The sequence below is a fragment of the Salmo salar genome, chromosome 19 (assembly GCF_965601325.2).
Source record: "Salmo salar chromosome 19, fSalSal1, whole genome shotgun sequence".
NCBI lineage: Eukaryota > Metazoa > Chordata > Actinopteri > Salmoniformes > Salmonidae > Salmo > Salmo salar.
The window spans coordinates 68,898,141-68,922,286 of NC_138309.1; the positions used below are offsets into that span (position 1 = coordinate 68,898,141).

A 24,146-nucleotide genomic window follows, 5' to 3' on the forward strand; every position below is an offset into this window, starting at 1 on the left:
CTAAAATGTCTTAGAATAAAGCTTATAATATGTTATGTGACATATTGTGGTTTGGCTCTACCTGTGTGTGAGGTGTCTGAAATGGGGGTGTCATTGAGGAACCAGGTGGTCTGGACCCTGTCCACCCTTCTCCCCTCCACACTGATGGTCACCCTGCCCTTCTGACCCACAATGACCCGGGGAGGCAGAATGATCCCTGATACATTTAGAAACTTCTGCTTCTCTGGGGAGGGAACAAGGGAGAGGGACAGAGAAAGAGGAGAGGGAGATAGATGTCAGTGGTGATATGAACACAATTTTCTGAGACTAGTGGTGTTACAAAACTTCATAATAAAAGCGCAATTATATACATACAGTGGGGTCTGAAATTATGGCACCCTTGATAAAGATGAGAAAAAAAGACTGTATCCTGCGTCTGTGTTTATGGACTACCCTCTTCAATTCAAACTACAGGTTCAAACTACAAGTCCGGAGATTGAGATTGAAATGACCATTGCAAAATTTCGATTTTGTGGTTAACCCAGAAGCCAGCCGCACCAATGTGTCAAAGGAAACACCGTACACCTGGCGACCGTGTCAACATGCATTTCACCTGGCCCGCCACAGGAGTCACTAGTGCTCAATGGGACAGGAACATCCCTGCCGGACAAAAAATTCCCTAACTCGGATGACGCTGGGCCAATTGTGCGCCGCCCAATGGGTCTCCCAGTCGCGGCCGGCAGCGACAGAGCCTGGACTGGAACCAGGATCTCTAGTGGCACAGCTAGACAGACCACTGCGCCACTCGGGAGGCCCCTATAAACTAAACCTATTTGATGATGATCTCTTGATATACCTGACCAATATTGAAAACTCAATGCCCCTTTGCTAAAAATAAAATCTGAATACCAAAAAATCTGGATATAAAATTTATTTGGAAAAAACTAAATAATGGCAATAGGAAAAATAAAATAAATGATGATCTACACCACTTTTTTTAATACTTAGGATGCTTAATAAGTGACAACAAACAACAAATATATAAAGATCATTGTATTCCATTACTCAACAATATGAAAGCAGATCTAATTAAATAGAATACATCTTCCAATAAATCTTACAGGTATAATAAACCTCTTTTAGAACAGCATGGCAGCCAAAGTTTTTGTATTTATTTTCAGTAATACCAATTACCCCATCGAAGACATCCGTTAAAAAAGTATACTCGGTCATAACAGACTTTATGTGGGAAAATAAAATTCAAAGAATAAAAAGGAACATTTTACATCTTCCAAAGTCTGAGGGTGGTTTTAACCTTGGAATTGTATCAACTCGCTACCCAAGGCTTTTACTTGCGACATATATAAAATGCACTAAAGAGGAACAATGGTTACATATTTTAGACACGCATGCTCATCCCCAGAATATTATTACATGTCTATTTTCAAAGGATAAAGCGAAACAATGAAACAATGTTGCGATTGTTTGTGAAAATGCCAACAGGTGTGGTTCCAATGGGGGAAATATTACAGTTGAATTCAGAAGTTTACATACACCTAAGCCAAATACATTTAAACTCAGTTTCACAATTCTGACATTTAATCCTAGTAAAAATTCCCTGTCTTAGGTCAGTTAGGATCACCACTTTATTTTAATAATATGAAATGTCTGAATAATAGTAGAGAGAATGATTTATTTCAGCTTTTATTGCTTTCATCACATTCCCAGTGGGTCAGAAGTTTACATACACTCAATTAGTATTTGGTAGCATTGCCTTTAAATTGTTTAACTTGGGTCAAACGTTTTGGGTAGCCTTCCACAAGCTTCCACAAGCATAAGTTGGGTGAATTTTGGCCCATTCCTCCTGACAGAGCTGGTGTAACTGAGTCAGGTTTGTAGGCCTCTTTGCTCGCACATGCTTTTTCAGTTCTGCCCACAAAATTTCTATAGGATTGAGGTCAGGGCTTTGTGATGGCCACTCCAATACCTTGATTTTGTTGTCCTTAAGCCATTTTGCCACAACTTTGGAAGTATGCTTGGGGTCATTGTCCATTTGGAAGAACCATTTGCGACCAAGCTTTAACTTCCTGACTGATGTCTTGAGATGTTGCTTCAATATATCCACATCATTTTCCTTCCTCATGAAGCCATCTATTTTGCGAAGTGCACCAGTCCCTCCTGCAGCAAAACACCCTCACAACATGATGCTGCCACCCCCGTGCTTCACAGTTGGGATGGTGTTCTTCGGCTTGCAAGCATCACTCTTTTTCCTCCAAACATAACGATGGTCATTATGGCCAAACAGTTCTATTTTTGTTTCATCAGACCAGAGGACATTTCTCCAAAAAGTACGATCTTTGTCCCATGTGCAGTTGCAAGCCGCAGTCTGGCTTTTTTATGGCGGTTTTGAAGCAGTGGCTTCTTCCTTGCTGAGTGGCCTTTCAGGTTATGTCGATATAGGACTCGTTTTACTGTGGATACAGATACTTTTGTACCTGTTTGCTCCAGCATCTTCCCATGGTCCTTTGCTGTTGTTCTGGGATTGATTTGCACTTTCGTACCAAAGTCTGTTCATCTCTAGGAGACTGAACGCGTCTCCTTCTTGAGCGGTATGACGGCTGCGTGGTCCCATGGTGTTAATACTTGCGTACTATTGTTTGTACAGATGAACGTGGTACCTTCAGGCATTTGGAAATTGCTCCCAAGGATGAACCAGACTTGTGGAGATCTACAATTTTTTTTCTGAGGTCTCAGCTGATTTCTTGTGATTTTCCCATGATGTCAAGCAAAGAGGCACTGAGTTTGAAAGTAGGCCTTGAAATACATCCACAGGTACACCTCCAATTGACTCAAAGGATGTCAATTAGCCTATCAGAAGCTTCTAAAGCCATGACATCATTTTCTGGAATTTTCCAAGCTGTTTAAAGGCACAGTCAACTTAGTGTATGTAAACTTCTGACCCACTGGAATTGTGATACAGTGAATTATAAGTGAAATAATCTGTCTGTAAACAAATGTTGGAAAAATGACTTGTGTCATGCACAAAGTAGATGTCCTAACCAACTTGCCAAAACTATAGTTTGTTAACCTCTCTACGGGAGGTGGGACGAAATCGTCCCACACTATTCAACAGCCAGTGACAAATCAGAGCGCCAAATTTAAAACCACAAAATGTCATAATTCAAAGTTCTCAAACATAGGACTATTTTACACCATTTTATAGATACACTTCTCCTGAATCGAACCACGTTGTCCAATTTCCAAAAGACTTTACAGCAAAAGCAAAACATTCGATTATGTTTGGAGAGTACATAGACACAAAAAAACACACAGCCATTGCCAAGCAACTAGCATGCATCACAAATACCCCAAAACGCAGCTAAATGCAGCCCTAACCTTTGATGATCTTCATCAGATGACACTCCTAGGACATTATGTTATACAATACATGCATGTTTTGTTCAATCAAGTTCATGTTTATATCAAAAACCAGCTTTTTACATTAGCATATGATGTTCAGAACTAGCATACCCACCGAAAACTTCCGGTGAATTTACTAAATTACTCACGATAAACGTTGACAGAATATATAACAATTATTTTAAGAATTATAGATACAGAACTCCTTTATGCAATCGCCATGTCCAATTTTAAAATAGCGCTTCGGCGAAAGCACATTTTGCAATATTCTGAGTACATAGCTCGGCCATCACGGCTAGCTAATTTGACACCCACCAAGTTTGGGACAACCTAAACTCAGAATTACTATTAGAAAAATGGTATTACCTTTGCTGTTCTTCGTCAGAATGCACTCCCAGGACTTCTACTTCAACAACAAATGTTGTTTTGGTTCCAAATAATCCATAGTTATATCCAAATACCGCCGTTTTGTTCATGCGTTCAGGTAACTATCCAAACGGTGACGCGCGAGCGCATTTTGTGACAAATAATGTCAAAATATTCCATTACCGTACTTAGAAGCATGTCAAACTCTGTTTAAAATCAATTTTTATGCTACTTTTCTCGTAAAATAGCGATAATATTCCAACCGGGCAACGTTGTATTCATTCAGAGAGAGATAGAAAAACATGGAGCAGTCTCGTGAATGCGCATCTCAGTCTCACTGTCCCCAGGCTGACCACTCACAAACAGAGCTGTTGTACTTTGCCCAGAGACAGCAGACATCCGATTCCACTTTCTGGCGGCTTTAGAGAGCCAATGGAAGCCTTAGAAAGTGTCACGTTACAGCACAGATGCTGTATTTTTGATAGAGATGCAACAGAAGGACAACAAATTGTCAGACAGAGCACTTCTTGTATGGAATCTTCTCAGGTTTTTGCCTGCCATATGAGTTCTGTTATACTCACAGACACCATTCAAACAGTTTTAGAAACTTTAGAGTGTTTTCTATCCAATCGACAAATTATATGCATATTCTAGTTTCTGGGCAGGAGTAGTAACCAGATTAAATCGGGTACGTTTTTTATCCGGCCGTGAAAATACTGCCCCCTATCCCAAAGAAGTTAACAAGAAATTTGTGGAGCGGTTGAAAAATGAGTTTTAATAACTCCAACCTAAGTGTATGTAAACTTCCAACTTCAACTGTATATTGGGGAAAGGTTCCTGTGGGGGGATGCCATGGAAGCCAAGAAGGGGAGTGAGGTGTGTGTGTGTGCGCTCAAACACATATGCTTGTGGGGGGTCTGGGAGAGGAAGTGTGTCCATATGATGAATGGGCTTGTGCCTGAACTCAATTTTATACACAAAGTGTAGTCTCACCCATTTATTTCTAATGACCGGTTATTTTTGACCGGGACCACAAGAGGTGTACAAAAGTTCAATAAAACACCCAAAATGTAATGAAAATAATCAAAATGTATTTTGTGTGTTCAGATGCCCTGTGTTGACAACGTCATGGAACCTTATGACAATCAGATTAAATGAACTACATTTTTCAGTAGTTGAGTATCTAGAGCATCAGCATTTGTGGGTTCAATTACAGGCTCAAAGTGGCCAGAAACAAATAACTTCCTTCTGAAACTTGTCGGTCTATTATTGTTCTGAGAAATGAAGGCTATTCCATGCGAGAAATTGCCAAGAAACTGAAGATCTCGTACAACGCTGTGTACTACTCCATTCACAGAACAGTGTAAACTGGCTCTAACCAGAATAGAAAAAGGAGTGGGAGGCCCCGGTGCACAACTGAGCAAGAGGACAAGTACATTAGAGTGTCTAGTTTGAGAAACAGACGCCTCACAAGTCCTCAACTGGCAGCTTCATTAAATAGTACCCGCAAACACCAGTCTCAACATCAACAGTGAAGAGGCGACTCCAGGATGCTGGCCTTCTAGGAAGAGTTGCAAATAAAAAGCCATATCTCAGACTGACCAATAAAAACAAAAGATTAAGAGGGGCAAAAGAACACAGACACTGGACAGAGGAACTCTGCCAAGAAGGCCAGCATCCCGGAGTCGCCTCTTCACTGTTGACGTTGAGACTGGCGTTTTGCGGGTACTATTTAATGAAGCTGCCAGTTGAGGACTTGTGAGGCGTCTGTTTCTGCTGATGCTCCAGATACTCTTCAAGTCTAAAGGCCAGTTTTATTGCTTCTTTAACCTCTTACATCTAGACGTTCCGCTAGCGGAACACCTGCTCCAATATCCAATGATGGGCGTGGCGCGAAATACAAGCTCCTCTAAAATCCGAAAACTTCCATTTTCAAACATATGACTATTTTACAGCATTTTAAAGACAAGACTCTCGTTAATCTAACCACACTGTCCGATTTCAAAAAGGCTTTACAGCGAAAGAAAAACATTAGATTATGTCAGCAGAGTACCCAGCCAGAAATAATCAGACACCCATTTTTCAAGCTAGCATATAATGTCACAAAAAACAAAACCACAGCTAAATGCAGCACTAATGATCTTCATCAGATGACAACCCTAGGACATTATGTTATACAATACATGCATGTTTTGTTCAATCAAGTTCATATTTATATCAAAAAACAGCTTTTTAAAATTAGCATGTGACGTTCAGAACTAGCATACCCCCCGCAAACATCCGGTGAATTTACTAAATTACTCACGATAAATGTTCACAAAAAACATAACAATTATTTAAAGAATTATAGATACAGAACTCCTCTATGCACTCGATATGTCCGATTTTAAAATAGCTTTTCGGTGAAAGCACATTTTGCAATATTCTCAGTAGATAGCCCAGCCATCACGGCAAGACATTTAGACACCGACCAAGTTTAGCCCTGACCAAACTCCGATTTACTATTACAAAAGTTTGATTACCTTTGTTGTCTTCGTCAGAATGCACTCCCAGGACTGCTACTTCAATAACAAATGTTGGTTTGGTCCAAAATAATCCATCGTTATATCCAAATAGCGGCGTTTTGTTCGTGCGTTCAAGACACTATCCGAAGTGTAAATAAGGGTCACGAGCATGGCGCAATTCGTGTCAAAAGATTTCTAAATATTCCATTACCGTACTTCAAAGCATGTCAACCGCTGTTTAAAATCAATTTTTATGCCATTTTTCTCGTAAAAAAGCGATAATATTCCGACCGGGAATCTGCGTTTAGGTAAACAGACGAAAGAAAACATAGCATGGGGTCGACGCGGGCACGCGCCTGAGTCTCACAGTACTGTAACCAGCCACTACCCAAACGCGCTACTTTGTTTCAACCAGAGCCTGCAAAGCCACGATTCAGCTTTTTGCCGCCTTCTGAGAGCCCATGGGAGCCGTAGGAAGTGTCACGTAACAGCAGAGATCCTCTGTAATGGATAGAGATAATCAAGAAGGGCAAGAAATTGTCGGACAGGGCACTTCCTGCATGGAATCTTCTCAGGTTTTGGCCTGCCAAATGAGTTCTGTTATACTCACAGACACCATTCAAACAGTTTTAGAAACTTTGGAGTGTTTTCTATCCAAAGCTAATAATTATATGCATATTCTAGTTTCTGGGCAGGAGTAATAATCAGATTAAATCGGGTACGTTTTTTATCCGGCTGTGAAAATACTGCCCCCTAGCCATAACAGGTTAAATTACGACAACAGTTTTCAGCTGTGCTAACATATTTGCAAAAAGGTTTCCTAATGATCAATTAGCCTTTTAAAATGATAAACTTGGATTAGCTAACACAACGTGCCATTACAACACAGGTGTGATGGTTGCTCATAATGGGCCTATGTAGATATTCCATTAAAAATTACAAATTAAAATAAAAGAAATTCAGCCATTTCCAGTTTCAATAGTCATTTATAACAATGTCTACACTCTATTTCTGATCAATTTGATGTTATTTTAATGGACAAAAAATGTGCCTTTCTTTAAAAAAAAAAGAATTTCTAACTGACCCCAAACTTTTGAATGGCAGTATATGTTGCACCAGCCAATCTATATACTGTGTATACCACTTTCATTAAGATAGCATTAGCAGGTATTACAGTACACAGTGCATTAACACATCATTCATTATATACTGTATTTATATTCAGATATACATATGGAAATATATGGACATTTAAATATGATGTACATTATTATTAAAGTGAAATAATATTGTGTTTTACTCACCATCCCTCCTTCTCCAGGAGAAGCCAAAGCAGAGCAGAAAGACCAGCACCAGAGATATGCACATCAGAGCCACAGATGCCTTGGCAGACTTGGTCAGCACAGTTTGTGTCTCTGGGAGAGGAGACACACAAGGGAGGAGGTTAGAATATGTTTGAGGCCAGGCTGAATAGAATATACACTTTATTGTCCATTTGGTAAGGACATACATTTGTTCTCTGCCTTTTTCCCCAACCTCACACACTGTTACGTTCCCCAGTTTCTGTGTTGTGGTTTGTGTATTATCATGTATGTATTTCAGGAAATGGATTTCTGAAATTCTCTACAAGCAGCTGATTGGTCAATCAACATTGATGATTGGAGAGCTAACCCCGCCCCCTCGTCAGGACGCAGCTGTCTCCAATTACTAACTTCTTCTGAAGCTATATAAGCCCCAGTTCTGTTGCTCAGAAAGAGAGAGATGATTGCAGAGAGATATTTGCTGGGAGACCCAGAGATTATGGCTGAGAGTTATAGCATGTTGGTTGTTGCTAAGACATTTGGTATGTACTGTGTTGTTGCTGTGAGAGCTGATTGTAATGTTCTGTGTTCGTTTGTTGCTCAGAGAGAGCTTCTTTAATGTCCTGAGTTGTTTTCTCAGTTTGTTGTGAAGACATTTGGAATATTCTGTGTCATTTGTTCCCAGGGGGGAAGGGGAAGGCACCGAGGGAGTGCTTAGGCAAGAGGCCCGCGGGCATACATATACCCATAGTAATTTATTGTCTATGCACACTAGGAAAGACCTGGGTGGACCATCCCCTGTATTTTGGTTAGTGCACCAGGTGGTGCTAGTTAGGTGGGTAGGCAGGTAAGGTAGGAGAGGGGGCTTTGATATTTAGTTTCTTTGCTTTGGTTCCGTCCAGCCCCTTTTCCCCAAACTTACCGCGTGAAGGAATAAATTCCCAGTAAACGGAATTCTCTGCCTATTTGTCATCCTTGCTCACACCTACACTTCCATACCTTTTTCACACCACGGAGAGTTAAGTTGTAGCAGGGTGTTGCGTGCCCTCTTTCTAGAGGCGTGCGTAACACACACACACACAGCCGTGTTGCAGCGCCCCTGGATGGAGAGCTAGTTTTGGGGTTAATTGCCTTGCTCAAGGGAACAACAGTATTGGTAGTAATCATTTTGGTTACTGGTCCATCTCTCTAACCTCTTACCACCCTCTGTTGTTTCTAAGAGCGGGTTATGGTGGAAACCCAGCTAAGGATTGTATCAAACCCAATGTTGGGATATCTTGAATTTGTGACCATTCTCTCTGTCCCTTCCCCTCTGCTCTCTTTCTCCCTATCCCTTCCCCTCTCTCTCTTACCTATGATGGGGTCGATGTCGGCCAGGGCTGCGGAGCTGACCACAGGTTCAGTGACGCTGGGCAGATGGACGACACACTCCACCTCCCCGGCTAGCTCCCTCTGCTCAGGGCTCAGGGTGTAGTAGCTCCTGGTTCTGAAAGTGCCGTCCAGGCCCGACTCGCTCAGCAGAGGTGCGGGGAGCTCCGTGCCATTCTGTAGCCAGGAAACGGAGACGTCCTCCGGATAGAAGCCCTCGATGTCGCAGGAGAGGGTGAGCGGGGAGTCGCGGGAGGGCAAGGGCACTGTGGAGAGGGTAACAGTCGGGAGGTCTGGGGAGGAAAGAGAAATTGTACACTAACGTTCGAAAGTTTGGTGGTCACTTAGAAATGTCCTTGTTTTTGAAAGTCATTTTGTTCATTAAAATGACATCAAATTGATCAAAAATACAGTGTAGACATTGTTAATGTTGTAAATGACAATTGAAGCTGGAAACGGCAGATTTTTTTTATTGAATATCTACATAGGCGTACAGAGGCCCATTATTAGCAACCATCACTCCTGTGTTCCAATGGCACGTTGTGTTAGCTCATCCAAGTTTATCATTTTAAAAGCCTAATTGATCATTAGAAAACCCTTCTGCAATTATGTTAGCACAGCTGAAAACTTTTTCTGATTAAAGAAGCAATAAAACTGGCCTTCTTTAGACTAGTTGAGTATCTGGAGCATCAGCATTTGTGGTTTCGATTACAGGCTCAAGTGGCCAAAAACAAATAACTTTCTTCTGAAACTTGTCAGTCTATTCTTGTTCTGAGAAATTAAGGCTATTCCATGTGAGAAATGGCCAAGAAACTGAAGATCTCGTAATAGTCTTCATTTCTAGTAGCCATTATTTACTGTTTCACACCTAGGGTTACTATACATAACTTTAACCCATTTTATAAGAGATTCTCCAAAATTGAAATATTCCAGGCATTTATATATAAACTCCAGTCGTACTTTATCAAAAGCCTTTTCAAAGTCAGCTATGAATACCCGGCCTGGTTTCCCATATTTTTCATAGTGTTCTATTGTTTCCAGTACTTGTCTTATATTGTCTACAATGTATAATATCAGACGATAGCTTTTTAAGTCTATGCGCTATGCATTTTCCTATAATTTTTGCACAACGCTGAAGTGTAAGAGGCCTACGATTTTTTTAATGGACTGGATCTTTATATTTACCACTTGGATCCTGTTTCAGTAATAATCAAATCAGACCTTCTTGGTAAGTGTCTAATAATGTACCATTTTTATAGGAGTGGTTAAAACATGCTAATAACAGCCCTCTGACTATATCAAAAGGTTTGGTATACTTCCACTGGTATGCCATCCAGCCCTAGTTTTCCCGGACTTAAAGGCATTAATTGCGTCAAGTTCTTCCTCCGTAATTTGGCCTTCACCAGTCTTTCTGTACAGCTGTCAATTTTACCTTATTAATAGAAATGAAATCCATACAATTAGCTTCGGTTAGTGGAGATGGAGGCGACAAATGTAAACATATGCTTAAAGTACTTCCTCTTTCAAAATATTGTTTGGTGAATCATGGGTGACTCCGTCATTTGTAACAACTTTCAGAAAATTATTTTTGGAAGCATGTCTATGTTAAAGATTTTTTTTTTAAATGGTGCATTTTCCCCCATATTCCATCCAGTTTGCTTTATTTTTATAATATATTACACTTGACCCTTCTTGAATAAGTTCTTCCATTTCTTTTTGTTTTTCCTCTAAATCTGAGCCTCTATGGTACAGTTTTTATTGCTATCTGTACTGTTTGTCCTTCCCTTTCCTTTGTTAATATGGACTCTTGACCTAAATTACTTTTGCTTTATAGATGAGTACTGAATTGCATGGCCTCCAAAGGCACATTTAAAAGTGTCCCATTAAGGGGATCTGCTGTACCTATATAATGTCGGAAAAAGTCGTTATAAATTATTGTGTCCTAGTTAAAAACAAGTTATCATCCAATAGGCTTTGATCAAATTTCCAATATCCTCTCTCACGTGGAATTTCTGTCAGAGTAATATATATGCCAATTATTTGATGGTCTGACCTCATTCTGTCCCCAATCAACAGTTTTTAAACTTTTGGTGCCAGAGAGAATGACATAAGAAAGTAGTCAAGATGACTAGCTTGATTGAGCCTCCGCCATATATCTCCCTAGGTCAGGTGTAACGGAGAAGCTGGGAGTCAAGAAGCAAGGGGGTGACATGGAACGATACAAAACAAGAGCAGCGTCTGGACATGAAACATAACTAATACTGTCTGGGGAATGAACCAAAGTGTATAGATATAGATACAGATATAGGTGAGGTAATCAGTGAAGTGATGGAGTCCAGGTGAGTCTAATGAGTCACAGGTGCGCATAACGATGGTGCCAGGTGTGCCTAATGGTTGTCAGAGCCAGTGATTAGTAAACTGGCGACGTCGAGCGGGAGTAGATGTGACATCAGGAAATGTATGCCTCCACTAGTTCCAATATATCCATGAAATTCCGGAGTTCCTTAAGTGCATGAGGGTGATAGTTTGTATTGTGATTTCCTTTACGGTCCATAGAGGTATTTAAAACCGTATTATAATCTCCCACCATAATAATAATAATAATAATAATAATAATAATAATAATAATAATAATAATAATAATAATAAATGTCTTGTATTGCTTGTGTAAGGTTGAAAAATTATTATATTTTTAAAGCGTGGATCATCATTATTTGGACCGTATAGGTTAATGAACCATATCTGTTTATGGTCCAATAACCTATTTTAAATCATCCATCTACACTACCGGTCAAAAGTTTTAGAACGCCTACTCATTCAATGGTTTATTTATTTTTTACTATTTTCTACATTATTGAATAGTGAAGACATCAAAACTGAAATAACACATGTGGAATCACGTAGTAACCAAAAGAAGTGTTAAACAAATCAAAATATATTTGAGATTCTTCAAATAGCCAACCTTTGCCTTGATGACAGTTCTGCACACTCCCTGCTTCGTTTCATGAGTTATTTGCTGCCTGTTTGAACGCCATCTGGCCGGTATGAGGTAGCACCATGATAGTCTCACTACACTGGAAGTTAATAGGAATATGATTTTTAGATTGTGAAAACGTCTATCATACATGTCAGATTTCAATACTGGTCGATGTCATAACTCGGGAGGGTGTCGTCTCTCGAATGAGCCATTGATCATACTTTTGCGATATTCTTACCTAGAAAAATGTGTAATTTAACGGAGGGTCTAGCACATTTTTGCCATTTGTCTGCCTCTTTAGTCCAGGGTGCATTGCATGGTGCCGTTGCCAGATATATTATAGAAACGAGATAGGAATCCAATGAATTAATATATTTCACCACACCCAACATACTGTCGACCAATCACGTCTTCATGCCCCTTCACGCGGTTTCTAAGCTTATCATCGCGCAGTACCTTCTCAAAGTCACTGTATATGTCGAGAAAGGTGCCTATTTTCCTCGTATGTAACGTCACGATTCCAGAGCTATACGATAATACAGAGAGCAAGTTAATTATCTCAAATCTCAGGAAAAGATTTGTAAATTTGTACTTCGTGCTAATTTGGGGGTTTTGAACTAGCACCCAATAAACTCAAATTCATACCATGAAGGAGAGTGCTCATTGTCCCAGAATCTTTCAGAATGCAATACACGGCCCATTGACGTAGCATGGGCAACATTTCCCATCTCCAAGTGTATCTGTCGTTGCGAATGTCAGACTCCAGTCTGAGGCATATCAATCTGCAGGTTGAACATGGTGATTTTGTAGACTCCTAAATCTGATAATGCAGTTTGTTTAGGCGATTTTTACAGCTAACTAGCTACGTTACATGCTGATATTGTCTTTGGTATTATTGTGTGTAGCTACGTTTTCTTGCTGCCCAGTGGTGTAAAGTACTTTGTAAAAATACTTTAAAGTACTAATGACGTTTTTTTTGAGTATCTGTACTTTACTATTTATAGTTTTGCCAACTTACTTTTACTTCACTACATTCCTAAAGAAAATTATGTACTTTTTACTCAATACATTTTCCCTGACACCCAAAAGTATTTGTTACATTTTAACAGGAAAATTGTCCAATTCACACACTTGTCAAGAGAACATCCCTGGTCATCCCCTGCCTCTGATCTGAAGGACTTACTAAACACAAATGCTTCATTTGTAAATTGTGTTGGAGTGTGCCCCTGGCGATCGTCAATAAAAAAATTATTGTGCTGTCTGGTTTGCTTAATATAAGGAATTTGAAATTGTTTATACTTTTGATACTTAAGTATATTTAAAACCAAATACTTTTAGACTTTTACTCAAGTAGTATTTTACTGAATGACTTTCACTTTTACTTGAATAATTTTCTATTAAGGTACCTTTACTTTTACTCAAGTATGACAATTGAGTACTTTTTCGACCACTGTTGCTACCGAGCTTGCCAGCCAGACCATAGAGAGCATTGTGGAATTTGTAGTCGACTTGACATGCAACAGATTTCCACAACAATTTTCCATGTTGCTACCAACCTCATTATAACGCCAAAATGAAACATTTGTTCACAAAATATATTGTTCTCACCTATTAGTGTTATTTAACATTGCAAATTAAAGGAATGAGTGGTTTTGGGTGGATTTTAATAAACTGCATGCTTTCCCGACAAGTTGTAATGGGAGGACCACACATGTCATCGCATGACTCCAAGTTTACATTGATATGATGGTGTCACACCCTGATCTGTTTCACCTGTCTTTGTGCTTGTCTCCACCCCCTTCAAGATCTTCCCCATTATCCCCAGTGTATTTATACCTGTGTTCTCTGTTTGTTGCCAGTTCGTTTTGTTTCGGGAAACCTACCAGCGGTATTCCCCTTGCGCCTGTCTGTTCTAGTGCCTGTTTTCTAGTTTATCCCCGTTTTGACCATTCTGCCTACCCTGAGTTTGCCTGCCGTTCTGTACCTTGCCACACCACACTGGATTATTGACCCCTGCCTGCTCTGACTCTGAGACTGCCTGCCGTTCTGGACCTTTTGCACCCTATCTGGATTACTGACCTCTGCCTGTCCTTGACCTAGTAATAAACGTTTGTTACTTCAACACTGTCTGCATCTGGGTCTTACCTAAAACGTGATATTACTAACTGGCCATGACTGACCCAGCAGACTCGGACCAGCTCCGCAATGGCATCTCCTCCTAAGGAGCCACCATTGGAATGCACGAGGAGTTGCTTCGGGGTCTTATGGAAGGTTTCCAGACCTTGGCCGAACGCCATGACCAAGCGTTGAACACATTGCTGGAGCAATTCCACGGGTTGTCTGTTAGGCAACCTACCACGACGGTAACCTCCCAGCCCCTCAGTAACCCGGCTGTAAGCAGCACTGACTCCCCGGTCACCAAAGAACCCCTCTTACCTCCCCCCAGAATGCTTCGATGGAGAGTCGGGCACCTGTCGGGCGTCTCTTGCTCAGTGTTCCCTCATCATTGAGCTGCAGCCCTCCTCCTTCCCCTCGGGCCGTTCTAAGATAGCATACCTCATTACACTGATGTCCAGGAGGGCTCACGCCTGTGCTACGGGCAGTATGGGAACAACAGTCGGCCGTATGCTTCAGTCTGGAGGAGTTCGTGGCAGAGGTGAAAGTTTTCGATGCTCCGTTGTCCGGGAGAGAGGCTGCCTGGAAGTTACATCAACTTCGGCAAGACTCCCGCAATGTGGCAGACTATGCGGTGGATTTCTGCACGTTGGCAGCTGTGTGCCTGGAACCCGGAAGCGCTGTTTGACATGTACCTGCACGGAGTTTCGGAGGAAGTAAAGGACGAGCTTTCAAACCGGGAACTACTGACAGATCTCGACTCACTCATTGCCTTGACCATTCGTTTCGATGGGCAACAACGGGAAGGAGAAGAGATTCGATTTCACCTGCTCGTCCAAGAATTCCACCTCGCCTCCGAGGCATCCCGCAAGTCTCTGTTGTCGAGAGAACCCGAGGCTACCAGAGTTCCCCCTAGAGTCTGAAGGTTGCTGAGTCACCTTCCCAAGCCTATTCAACTAGGCAGAGCTAGACTGTCTACAGCTGAACGGCTATACAGGCTTCACACTAAGAGTTGCACTAAGTATTGCGGGACCACCGGTCATTTCGTCTCCACCTGTCCACTAAAAGACTTGGCTCACTGGTAGGCGCGAGAAATCTGGTGGGCCATACGGAGAACTTTTCCTCTCCCCTTATTCGCACCCCTTTTCATGCCATTTTGCTATGGGGGAATCAGTCAATCTCTCCGGGCACTCATTGACTCTGTGGCTGAGAGCTTTATGGACGCTACCTTGGCTTCTGAGCTGGACATCCCTACAGCTCCTCTTAATTCCCATGGACGTTAGAGCGCCCGTCCAGTGCTCTATAGGCCGGGTCACCCACAATACCACCCCCATCAACCTACGTGTGTCAGGGAACCACAGCGAGACGATCCAATTCCTGCTTATTAAGTCTGCTCAGGTTCCCGTGGTATTGGGATTCTCCTGGCTCCAGCGACACAATCCCCTCATTAACTGGTCTGCTGGGGCCATCATGGGCTGGAGCCCGTGCCCATTGCCTGAAGTCAGCGCAACCTGCCCCAGGACGTCTTCCTGGGGGCTCGGAAGTTGCCCTGGACCTCTCCGCCATTCCTGAGTGTACCAGGACCTCCGGGAGGTCTTCAGTAAGGCCTAGGCCACTTCGCTTATGCCTCACTGACCCTATGACTGCGGGATCAACCTTCTCCCAGGCACCACTCCGCCCTGGGGACTACTGTACTCTGTCAGGTCCGGAGACCAAGGCTATGGCGATCTACATTGAGGACTCCCTAGCTGCAATGTTCCTCCATCCTTCTGCCTCCCCCTGCCGACGCAGTGTTCTTCTTTGTGGAGAAGGACAAAACCCTGCGACCATGCATCGACTACCAAGGTCTCAACAAAACGGTGAAGAACCGCTACCCCCTAACCCTCATCTCCTCGGCCTCCGAGTCGCTCCAGTGTTCTCCAAGCTGGACCTACGGAACGCCTACCACCTGGTGTGGCGACGGGAAGGGGATGAGTGGAAGACTGCCTTCAATGCGGTCACTACGAGTATCTGGTCATACCATTTGGCCTTACCAATGCCCCTGCTCTGTTCCAGGCTCTGGTTAATGATGTTATCCGGGACATGTTGAACTGGTTCATCTTTGTCTACCTTGATGACATCCTCGTCTTCTCCCGCTTCGCCAAAGAACATGTGCTCCACGTCCGATAGGTTCTCCAACACCTTCTGGAGAACTAGCTTTTTGTGACAGCAGGGAAGTGCGAATTCCAGTGCTCCACCATCCCCTTTCTGGGTTACGTCATCGCTGCAGGGAGTGTACAGATGGTTCCCGGAAAGGTGAGAGCAGTGGTGGATTGGCCCCAGCCTACCATCCAGGGTGCAGCTGCAATGTTTCCTGGGATTTGCCATCTTTTATCCTGGGTACAGCACCCTGGCTTCCCGCCTGTCTGCACTCACCTCTCCCAAGGTTCCGATCACTTGGTCCCCAGCTGCTGACCAGGCATTCCGGGATCTCAAACATTGCTTCACCACAGCTCCCATCTTGGTTCATCCTGACCTGACCCGCCAGTTCGTGGTGGAGGCCGATTTGTTTCGGGTGGCGGCTGTCCTGTCCCAGCGTTCTGCCCTGGACCTCAAGTTGCATCCCTACGCCTTCTTCTCCCACCGCCTCAATGCCACAGAGAGGAACTACGATGTGGGGAATTGTGAGCTTCTCAAGGTGAAGATGGCATTGGAGTGGAGGCACTGGCTGGAGGGGGCGGAACATCCGTTCATTGTGTGGACTGCCCACAGGAACCTGAAATCTTCACGCGGCCAAGCGCCTCAATCCCAGGCAAGCTAGGTGGGTCCTGCTCTTCACCCGGTTCAACTTCTCCCTCTAATACCGGCCGATCCCAGAATGTCAGGATGCGCTGTCACGCCACTGTAGCCCCACAGCTTCAACCCCGGAAACCGAGACCATCCTTCCCACCTCATGCCTGGCGACGGCACTCAGCTGGGGAATAGGGAAGCAGGTTCGTGAGCTGTGGTGTTCCCAGCCGATTTTTACATACACAAGAATATCTAACCTTGTGCAGTGGCACTTGTAAATGTAGATCCTTCAAACACCCCCAAACAGGGAAACGGATCCCAATCAAAGGTGTTATCACGTGCCCCACTAAGGCAGTTATTTATCTTATAACTTGTCCTTGTAAAAATGATGTGGGTAAAACAAAGCGCGAATTAAAAGTGCATCTCGGAGCATCGTAGCACCATTAGGTGCAAGAACTCAACTTGCCCAGTTTTTGGAAGAAAACCACTCGATTTTGTCGCTACTCGTTATATTGGCATCGAATATGTCACCCTCCCTAGGAGAGGGCGTGACCTTGACAATTTATTGTTAAAACGAGAGGCTGCCTGGATCTTTAATTTAAAGACTTTGATCTGAAGCCATTCTTGTGATTATTTTGCTATTGTAAATGTTTGCAGGCTTATGTAGCCATGATCGTATACTATCCATTTGTTTTTTTATGCTATTTCAATACATGAAAATGAACCAATGATATCAGGCCACACCCGGCCATGATCACAGCCACCTGTGTGTGTCTTTTGACACTATATAAATGAGTCATCCCGCAGTGTTTGTCATTATACCCTGATGAAGACAGCTTGTCTGTCGAATTGTTGGACATAAATAATTTTGCATCTGAGCTCCTAGAGTGCGCGGCTCACCTTTATTTTTCAATGAACTTCTATACCATATAAAAAATCTGAAAACGGTCTCTTGATATGTATCATGTTGACAACCATGTATTGTATTAATCAAATGTAATTAATTGAAAAAGTTGACACTTACAGACGAAGCTGAGTTGAAACTCTAAGCTCAGCAGTTTGTCCAGGGTGGCGTGAGTGACCACACAGCCATAGATCACATTCTGGTCATCCACCAAAGGGATAAATTTCAAGATGTTGACCGCCCAGTAGGTCCCTTCTGGGGTGCGGTCGACCGCTGTGACCGCTTGCTCTAGCTGGACCACCTCCCCAGCTCTGGTCCAGGAGAAGTAGATGAGTGGAGGGCTAAAACCCTCTGCAATACACTGAAGCTCACTCTTCACATCCAGTACCACCATCGTGGAAGGAATGGAGAGAGTGGGTGGAACTAAGAAATGAGAGAGATTCTATTTATTTGATTTCATGGTGACGCGTTCAGATTCACATAACCAGTTGTGTCCAATGTTTTTGACTTATTTTCCCATCATCTGTTGCCCTTACTTGTCTGAGAGAACTGGATACATGAATGTCACATGAGGGAACAACTACAAATTAGAAACTACTTAATGGCATCCTTTCCTTTCTCCCTTTAGTGAAAGTTATTGGATTGGTGAAAGCTGTGAAGAGGACCTCATGTTTTTACCTATCCAAACATGTTAGATCATTCAATACATCACGGAAGGGTGGAAGAGAGGTATTTGAGCAGGGCCTTAGACCTAATTTAAAACTGAAAGGACAATGAAAGACTTACCTTTGATGTCCAATGTGACATTGCTGGAGTGTAGCTCGGAGACGTTGTATCTGACTTTACACTCATACACGCCCTGTTGTTCAAGAGTGGCATTAAGCACAGTCAGAGAGAAGGTCCCATTGACAAATAAACTGGTGTCCCAACTGAAGTCTTTGTCGACATGGTTGTCGTCTGTCGTCCCGAAGTAGGCTATATGAGATCCGTTGAAGGTCCAACTGATCCCCAGGAGAGAGTCGCCTTCAGGAGGGACTGAGATAGAACAGGGGAGAAGGGCAGACGTATATGGCCGGACCAAAACTTCAGTTGGGGAGACTGAAAGAAAGAGTGAAAAACATTGAAAATATCAGTGGTCTATATACATGTTCATAAGGATTTTGTCCTTATTGACAAACAAAAGTATCATCAGAGATGGACAAAGATGCATCAAAATGTATCTAGTTATAAAATACAAAATACGCTTAAGACCAAAGTAAAATACAAAATACTGGTGCCGAAAAAATTATGTAATTAAAATAAATGTATTTTGTATTTTCTAATCTGTAAAGGGGGAAACTGCCATACCCTTTTGGGGATATTACAACAAAAAACTAGTTTCTTCAAACAACTAACAGTTTTTTTTTTTTCCCCTTCGGACATCATTGCACTTGCAATAGAACACCAGAATATGTACTACAATTATTTTTACCATGCTGCTGGACGCTCCTCTCCTCTGTTTCATCAATAAAACAAAAATAATAACAAAGGTGCTGGGTCCAACAGTGGCGGTGTTTCCCCCTTGATGGATTTCAGCTTTAAATTAGTTATAAATAAACTTGTGACCCTTGGCTAACATGCTATGAGCAGTACCTAAAGTCCAGTTAATTGGCACAGTTCATGGCGTGTTAATCTTCAGAGCTTTGTGGCACCCTTTTAGTCCAAATTCGCTGCACTGGTGTCAGAAATGAGATACCGTACCTTGCCATGGACATGATGTTATCAGAGGTGCAGGTAGAAAGCGGTTTGAAAGAAATTAGAGGCATGGCACTCATTACCCGACTGAGAGTGAGTGTAGTGATCGTGTGGCAATAACATTGTGTGTGTTCGCTTTCAAAGTTGAGTTCACTTCCCACTTTTGGTCCAAATTTACCCCATTATCCTCACTCTGGAAGTGCATCCCTGTGCATACAACTTTATTTCAAGGTCCTCCACTGATCCATCAACACCTCATGGCCTCACACGATAGTGCCATCAGACTTCTGATACCAATGCAGCAAATTTGGCGTGACGGGGGCCACAACATTTTGAAGTGCTATAAACAATGGTAGAAAAGTATTTTTAGTAATTTGAAAATGCTAAATACCATTCTCTGAAGTATCTTACCACAATTACATGTTTTTTTTGTCCTTTCAAATACAAATGACCAAATACTCAAAAGTAATTGAAATACATATGTCAAATACATATGTCAAATACATGTCACAGAAATACTACCATCTCTGAGTATCGGCAACGTCTTAATTATGAAGTTATGTGAAGTTCAACATAACCTGTAAGATCAATAGCTATATATACAGCTTGGTCAACTGACTGAAAGCTCAGTTGATGAAACATTAGTTAATTCAGTGAGTTTAGAGCAGATTTACTTATCCCAGCAGACCACAATCAATAAATCAATCAGATGTATTTTATAAAGCCCTTTTTACATCAGCAGTTGTCACAAAGTGTTTTACAGATACACAGCCTAAAACCCCAAAGAGCAAACGATGCAGAGGCAGAAGCACAGTGGCTAGGGAAAACTCCCTAAAAGGCAAGAACCTAAGAAGAATCAGGCTCCAAGGGGTGGCCAGTCCTTTTCTGGCTGTACCGGGTAGAGATTTAAGACTACATGTGGCCATATCATTTTCCAAGACATTCAAATGTTCATAGATTTTTCATTTTTTTACCAGGCAAGTTAGTTAGGAACAAATTCTTGTTTTCAATGACAGCCTAGGAGCAGTGGGTTAACTGCCTTGTTCAGGGGCAGAACAACAGATTTTTACCTTGTCAGCTCAGGGATTTGATCTTGTAACCTTTCAGTTACTAGTCCAACGCTCTAACCACTAGGCTACTTGCCGCCTAGAAGATTACCAGCAGTGTCAAATAATAACCATGATGGCTATAGAGGGTGCAACACTTCAACGCTTCAAGATTCAGTGTCAGTTGGCTTTTCATAGTCAGGCATTCAAACCGCAACGTAAGAATGGTAGCAGGTTGACGTTTATTGTCATGAATCTTGTCCTGGCGGCAGAACTGAGCGATTATTTTTATTTTATTTTTTTTGTATTTTTTATTTTATTTATTTTTTCCCTGAGATAGGCCAGCTGCAAAGTCAAAATTGGCTAGATTGTAGTAAGAAGAATGTATTAAGGGTTAGGCATTAGGGTTAGCAGTGTAAGGTTAGAGTTAAAATTATATTTTATGACTTTGTGGCTGTGCCAGCTACTGACCACTATGCAGAGCTGCTTCCAGAACAAGATTCATGATGAAAAACCTAAACCTGCAGAATGGTATCAGATGTATGTATCCTATGGCAAACTCCATTCCTGTCACAGGCGTCGTAAGGAGTGGACCAAAATGCAGCGGGTATATTTATCATCTTTTTTTATTGAAGGAGAAAATGCTTAAACAAAACAAACGACGAAAACAGTCCCGTAAGGTGCACAGACTACATTTAACATTTAAGTCATTTAGCAGACGCTCTTATCCAGAGCGACTTACAAATTGGTGCATTCACCTTATAATATCCAGTGGAACAACCACTTTACAATAGTGCATCTAAATCTTTTAAGGGGGGGTTAGAAGGATTACTTTATCCTATCCCAGGTATTCCTTAAAGAGGTGGGGTTTCAGATGTCTCCGGAAGGTGGTGATTGACTCCGCTGTCCTGGCGTCGTGAGGGAGCTTGTTCCACCATTGGGGTGCCAGAGCAGCGAACAGTTTTGACTGGGCTGAGCGGGAACTGTGCTTCCTCAGAGGTAGGGAGGCGAGCAGGCCAGAGGTGGATGAACGCAGTGCCCTTGTTTGGGTGTAGGGCCTGATCAGAGCCTGAAGGTACGGAGGTGCCGTTCCCCTCACAGCTCCGTAGGCAAGCACCATGGTCTTGTAGCGGATGCGAGCTTCGACTGGAAGCCAGTGGAGAGAGCGGAGGAGCGGGGTGACGTGAGAGAACTTGGGAAGGTTGAACACCAGACGGGCTGCGGCGTTCTGGATGAGTTGTAGGGGTTTAATGGCACAGGCAGGGAGCCCAGCCAACAACGAGTTGCAGTAATCCAGACGGGAGATGACAAGACTATACCGGAAACAACCACCCACAAACACAAGTGAAAACAAACACAACTAAATATGGCCTCCAATTAGAGACAACAACCAGCTGCCTCTAATTGGAGGTCATTGACAAAACTAACATAGAAATAGATAACCTAGAACATAAACCCCGAAACACACAAAACAAACACCCCCTGCCACGCCCTGACCAAACTACAATAACAAATAACCCCTTTTACTGGTCAGGACGTGACAATTCCTGACTGTTGCTTGTTACACGAGTGGAATATCTTGAGAAATGCATATAACAGCCATTGTCATTAAAGCAATCAAGAGAAAGAAACACAAACCACAGAGATAAAAACTTACAACAAAATGTTAGAACAGCAAATTATTGTTGTGAAAAGAATGCATTCCTATTGGCTTTGAACACATAGTAGGTCTACAGTACATGTATGCAATTTCACAACACACAAATCTAAACCCTCAAGTTAAAGAGGAGGAGGGTTGGTGAAATACCATTGCATACTTTCTTTCCAGGCTTTCTTCTCACCTCTGACCAGCATCTCTCTCAAAAGGTCAATTTTGCCTCAATTTTGCAGTATGCTATATATAGGGTAAATATAGCTAGGGTAAATGCAATACGAAGGCTTGGGAGACAATGTTCCACTACAGGAACACTGGTAAGGCTGGTTCCCTACATTAATAAATAACCAGGGCTATAAATATTTGTCGATAGGATTAAAGGCAAGCCGTGAAGTTTGATACTTGAGGAGAAGGTGAAGTGTTAATATTAGCACAACTTTCAGAATGATGGATGGATGATGGGGGGAGTGACCAGGAGAGCGGAAGGAGAGGAGAGAAAAAAAAGAACAAAGAGCTGTGTGGCTTAGTTGGTAGGGTTGTGGATTCGAATCCCCCTGGGGCAACCCATTCGAAAATGTATGCGTGCACTACCGTAAACTGCTTTGGATAAAAGTGCTTGCTAAAAGGCATATGTATAGTAGAAATATTGATAAAGAGAAAGATCTGATTAGTTGACCCTAAGACTCCTAAGATATGTAAGAAGATAGACGACAAGATAGGTAATGAGTGACAACAAACAGAATAATTGATGCTTAAACTATCCCTGCAAACATGGTTTTGAATTTGAATTATGAGTGAAACCTCAAGATGTGAGAATTGCTACATGTTTCTAAAAAGTAAAGAAGGATCTGAAAACTATTTTGAACTATTCTAATACAATACTGTTCTCTAAGAAAATGTTTTTAGGGAGTTGGATAGTGCAAAACAAGATTAAATTGTGATATGACTGTTGACATTGTGCTTTTGGAGTACAGTGGCTTGTGAAAGTATTCACACCCCTTGGCATTTTTCCTATTTTGTTGCCTTACAACCTGGAATGAAAATGTATTTTGGGTGGGGGTTGTATAATTTGATTTACACAACATGCTTACCACTTTGAAGATGCAAATTGTGAAACAAACAAGAAATAAGACCAAAAAACAGAACTTGATTGTGCATAACTATTCACCCCCCCCCCCCCCCCCCAAAGTCAATACTTTGTAGAGCCACCTTTTGCAGCAATTACAGCTGCAAGTCTCTTGGGGTATGTCTCTATGACCTTGGCACATCTAGTCACTGGGATTTCTGCCCATTTTTCAAGGCAAAACTTCTCCAGCTCCTTCAAGTTGGATGCTGTACACCAGCGGAACCCAATCTTTAAAAAACTTCTCAGCGATAGCCCCCTTTTTTTTCAATTTTTGCCTAAATGACATACCCAAATCTAACTGCCTGTAGCTCAGGCACTGAAGCAAGGATATACATATTCTTGGTACCATTTGAAAGGAAACACTTAACTTTGTGGAAATGTGAATTGAATGTAGGAGAATATAACACAATAGATCTGGTAGAAGGAAATACAAAGAAAAAACCAACCGGTCTTTTTCTACCACCATCTTTGAAATGCAAGAGAAAGGTCAGTTAAAGCCATCACCCTGGTTGTAATTCTGATGGTGTCCACAAGATGGCAGCTGTGTATATGGAAAGTTTCAGATGGATAACTTGAGTGAACTAGTATGAGTGAACTACAATACTTTTAGTGTGAAGTCCTCAGGTACATTCTGGCAAATCGTGAAGGAGACTGTCGCATTCATATAAAATTTTTATGCAAGAATATCGTCAAATCTATATACTTGGACTTTGATTTAGCTTTCCAAGTATTAGCAAGTATAAGTTCAACATTTGCAAAACAACCAGATTTCATAACTCTGAATATCCTTATAATTTTTGTCCAAAATGAAAAGGCAGGTTGTCGTACAAGGTTAATAGCTACATTTTTACCACATATAAAGTCGTAAACTCCCATATAGCCC

General features: G+C 42.1%; 1 protein-coding gene across 7 annotated transcripts in view; it reads right to left on the reverse strand.

Moving 5' to 3' along the window:
* The window catches only part of si:ch211-180a12.2 (uncharacterized), a 67,637-nt gene that overhangs the window by 40,815 nt on the left and 2,676 nt on the right, over positions 1-24,146 (reverse strand). For 6 of the 7 annotated variants that reach the window (XM_014159296.3, XM_014159292.3, XM_014159294.3 and 3 more), the window contains exons 2-6: positions 18,490-18,801; positions 17,824-18,126; positions 8,923-9,231; positions 7,574-7,684; positions 62-223 (exon numbers count right to left, since the gene is read on the reverse strand). In XM_014159296.3, coding sequence (XP_014014771.3) covers positions 62-223; positions 7,574-7,684; positions 8,923-9,231; positions 17,824-18,126; positions 18,490-18,801 — 1,197 coding nt within the window. The remainder of the gene's footprint in view (positions 1-61; positions 224-7,573; positions 7,685-8,922; positions 9,232-17,823; positions 18,127-18,489; positions 18,802-24,146) is intronic. The other variant, XM_014159295.3, reaches the window with a different exon arrangement.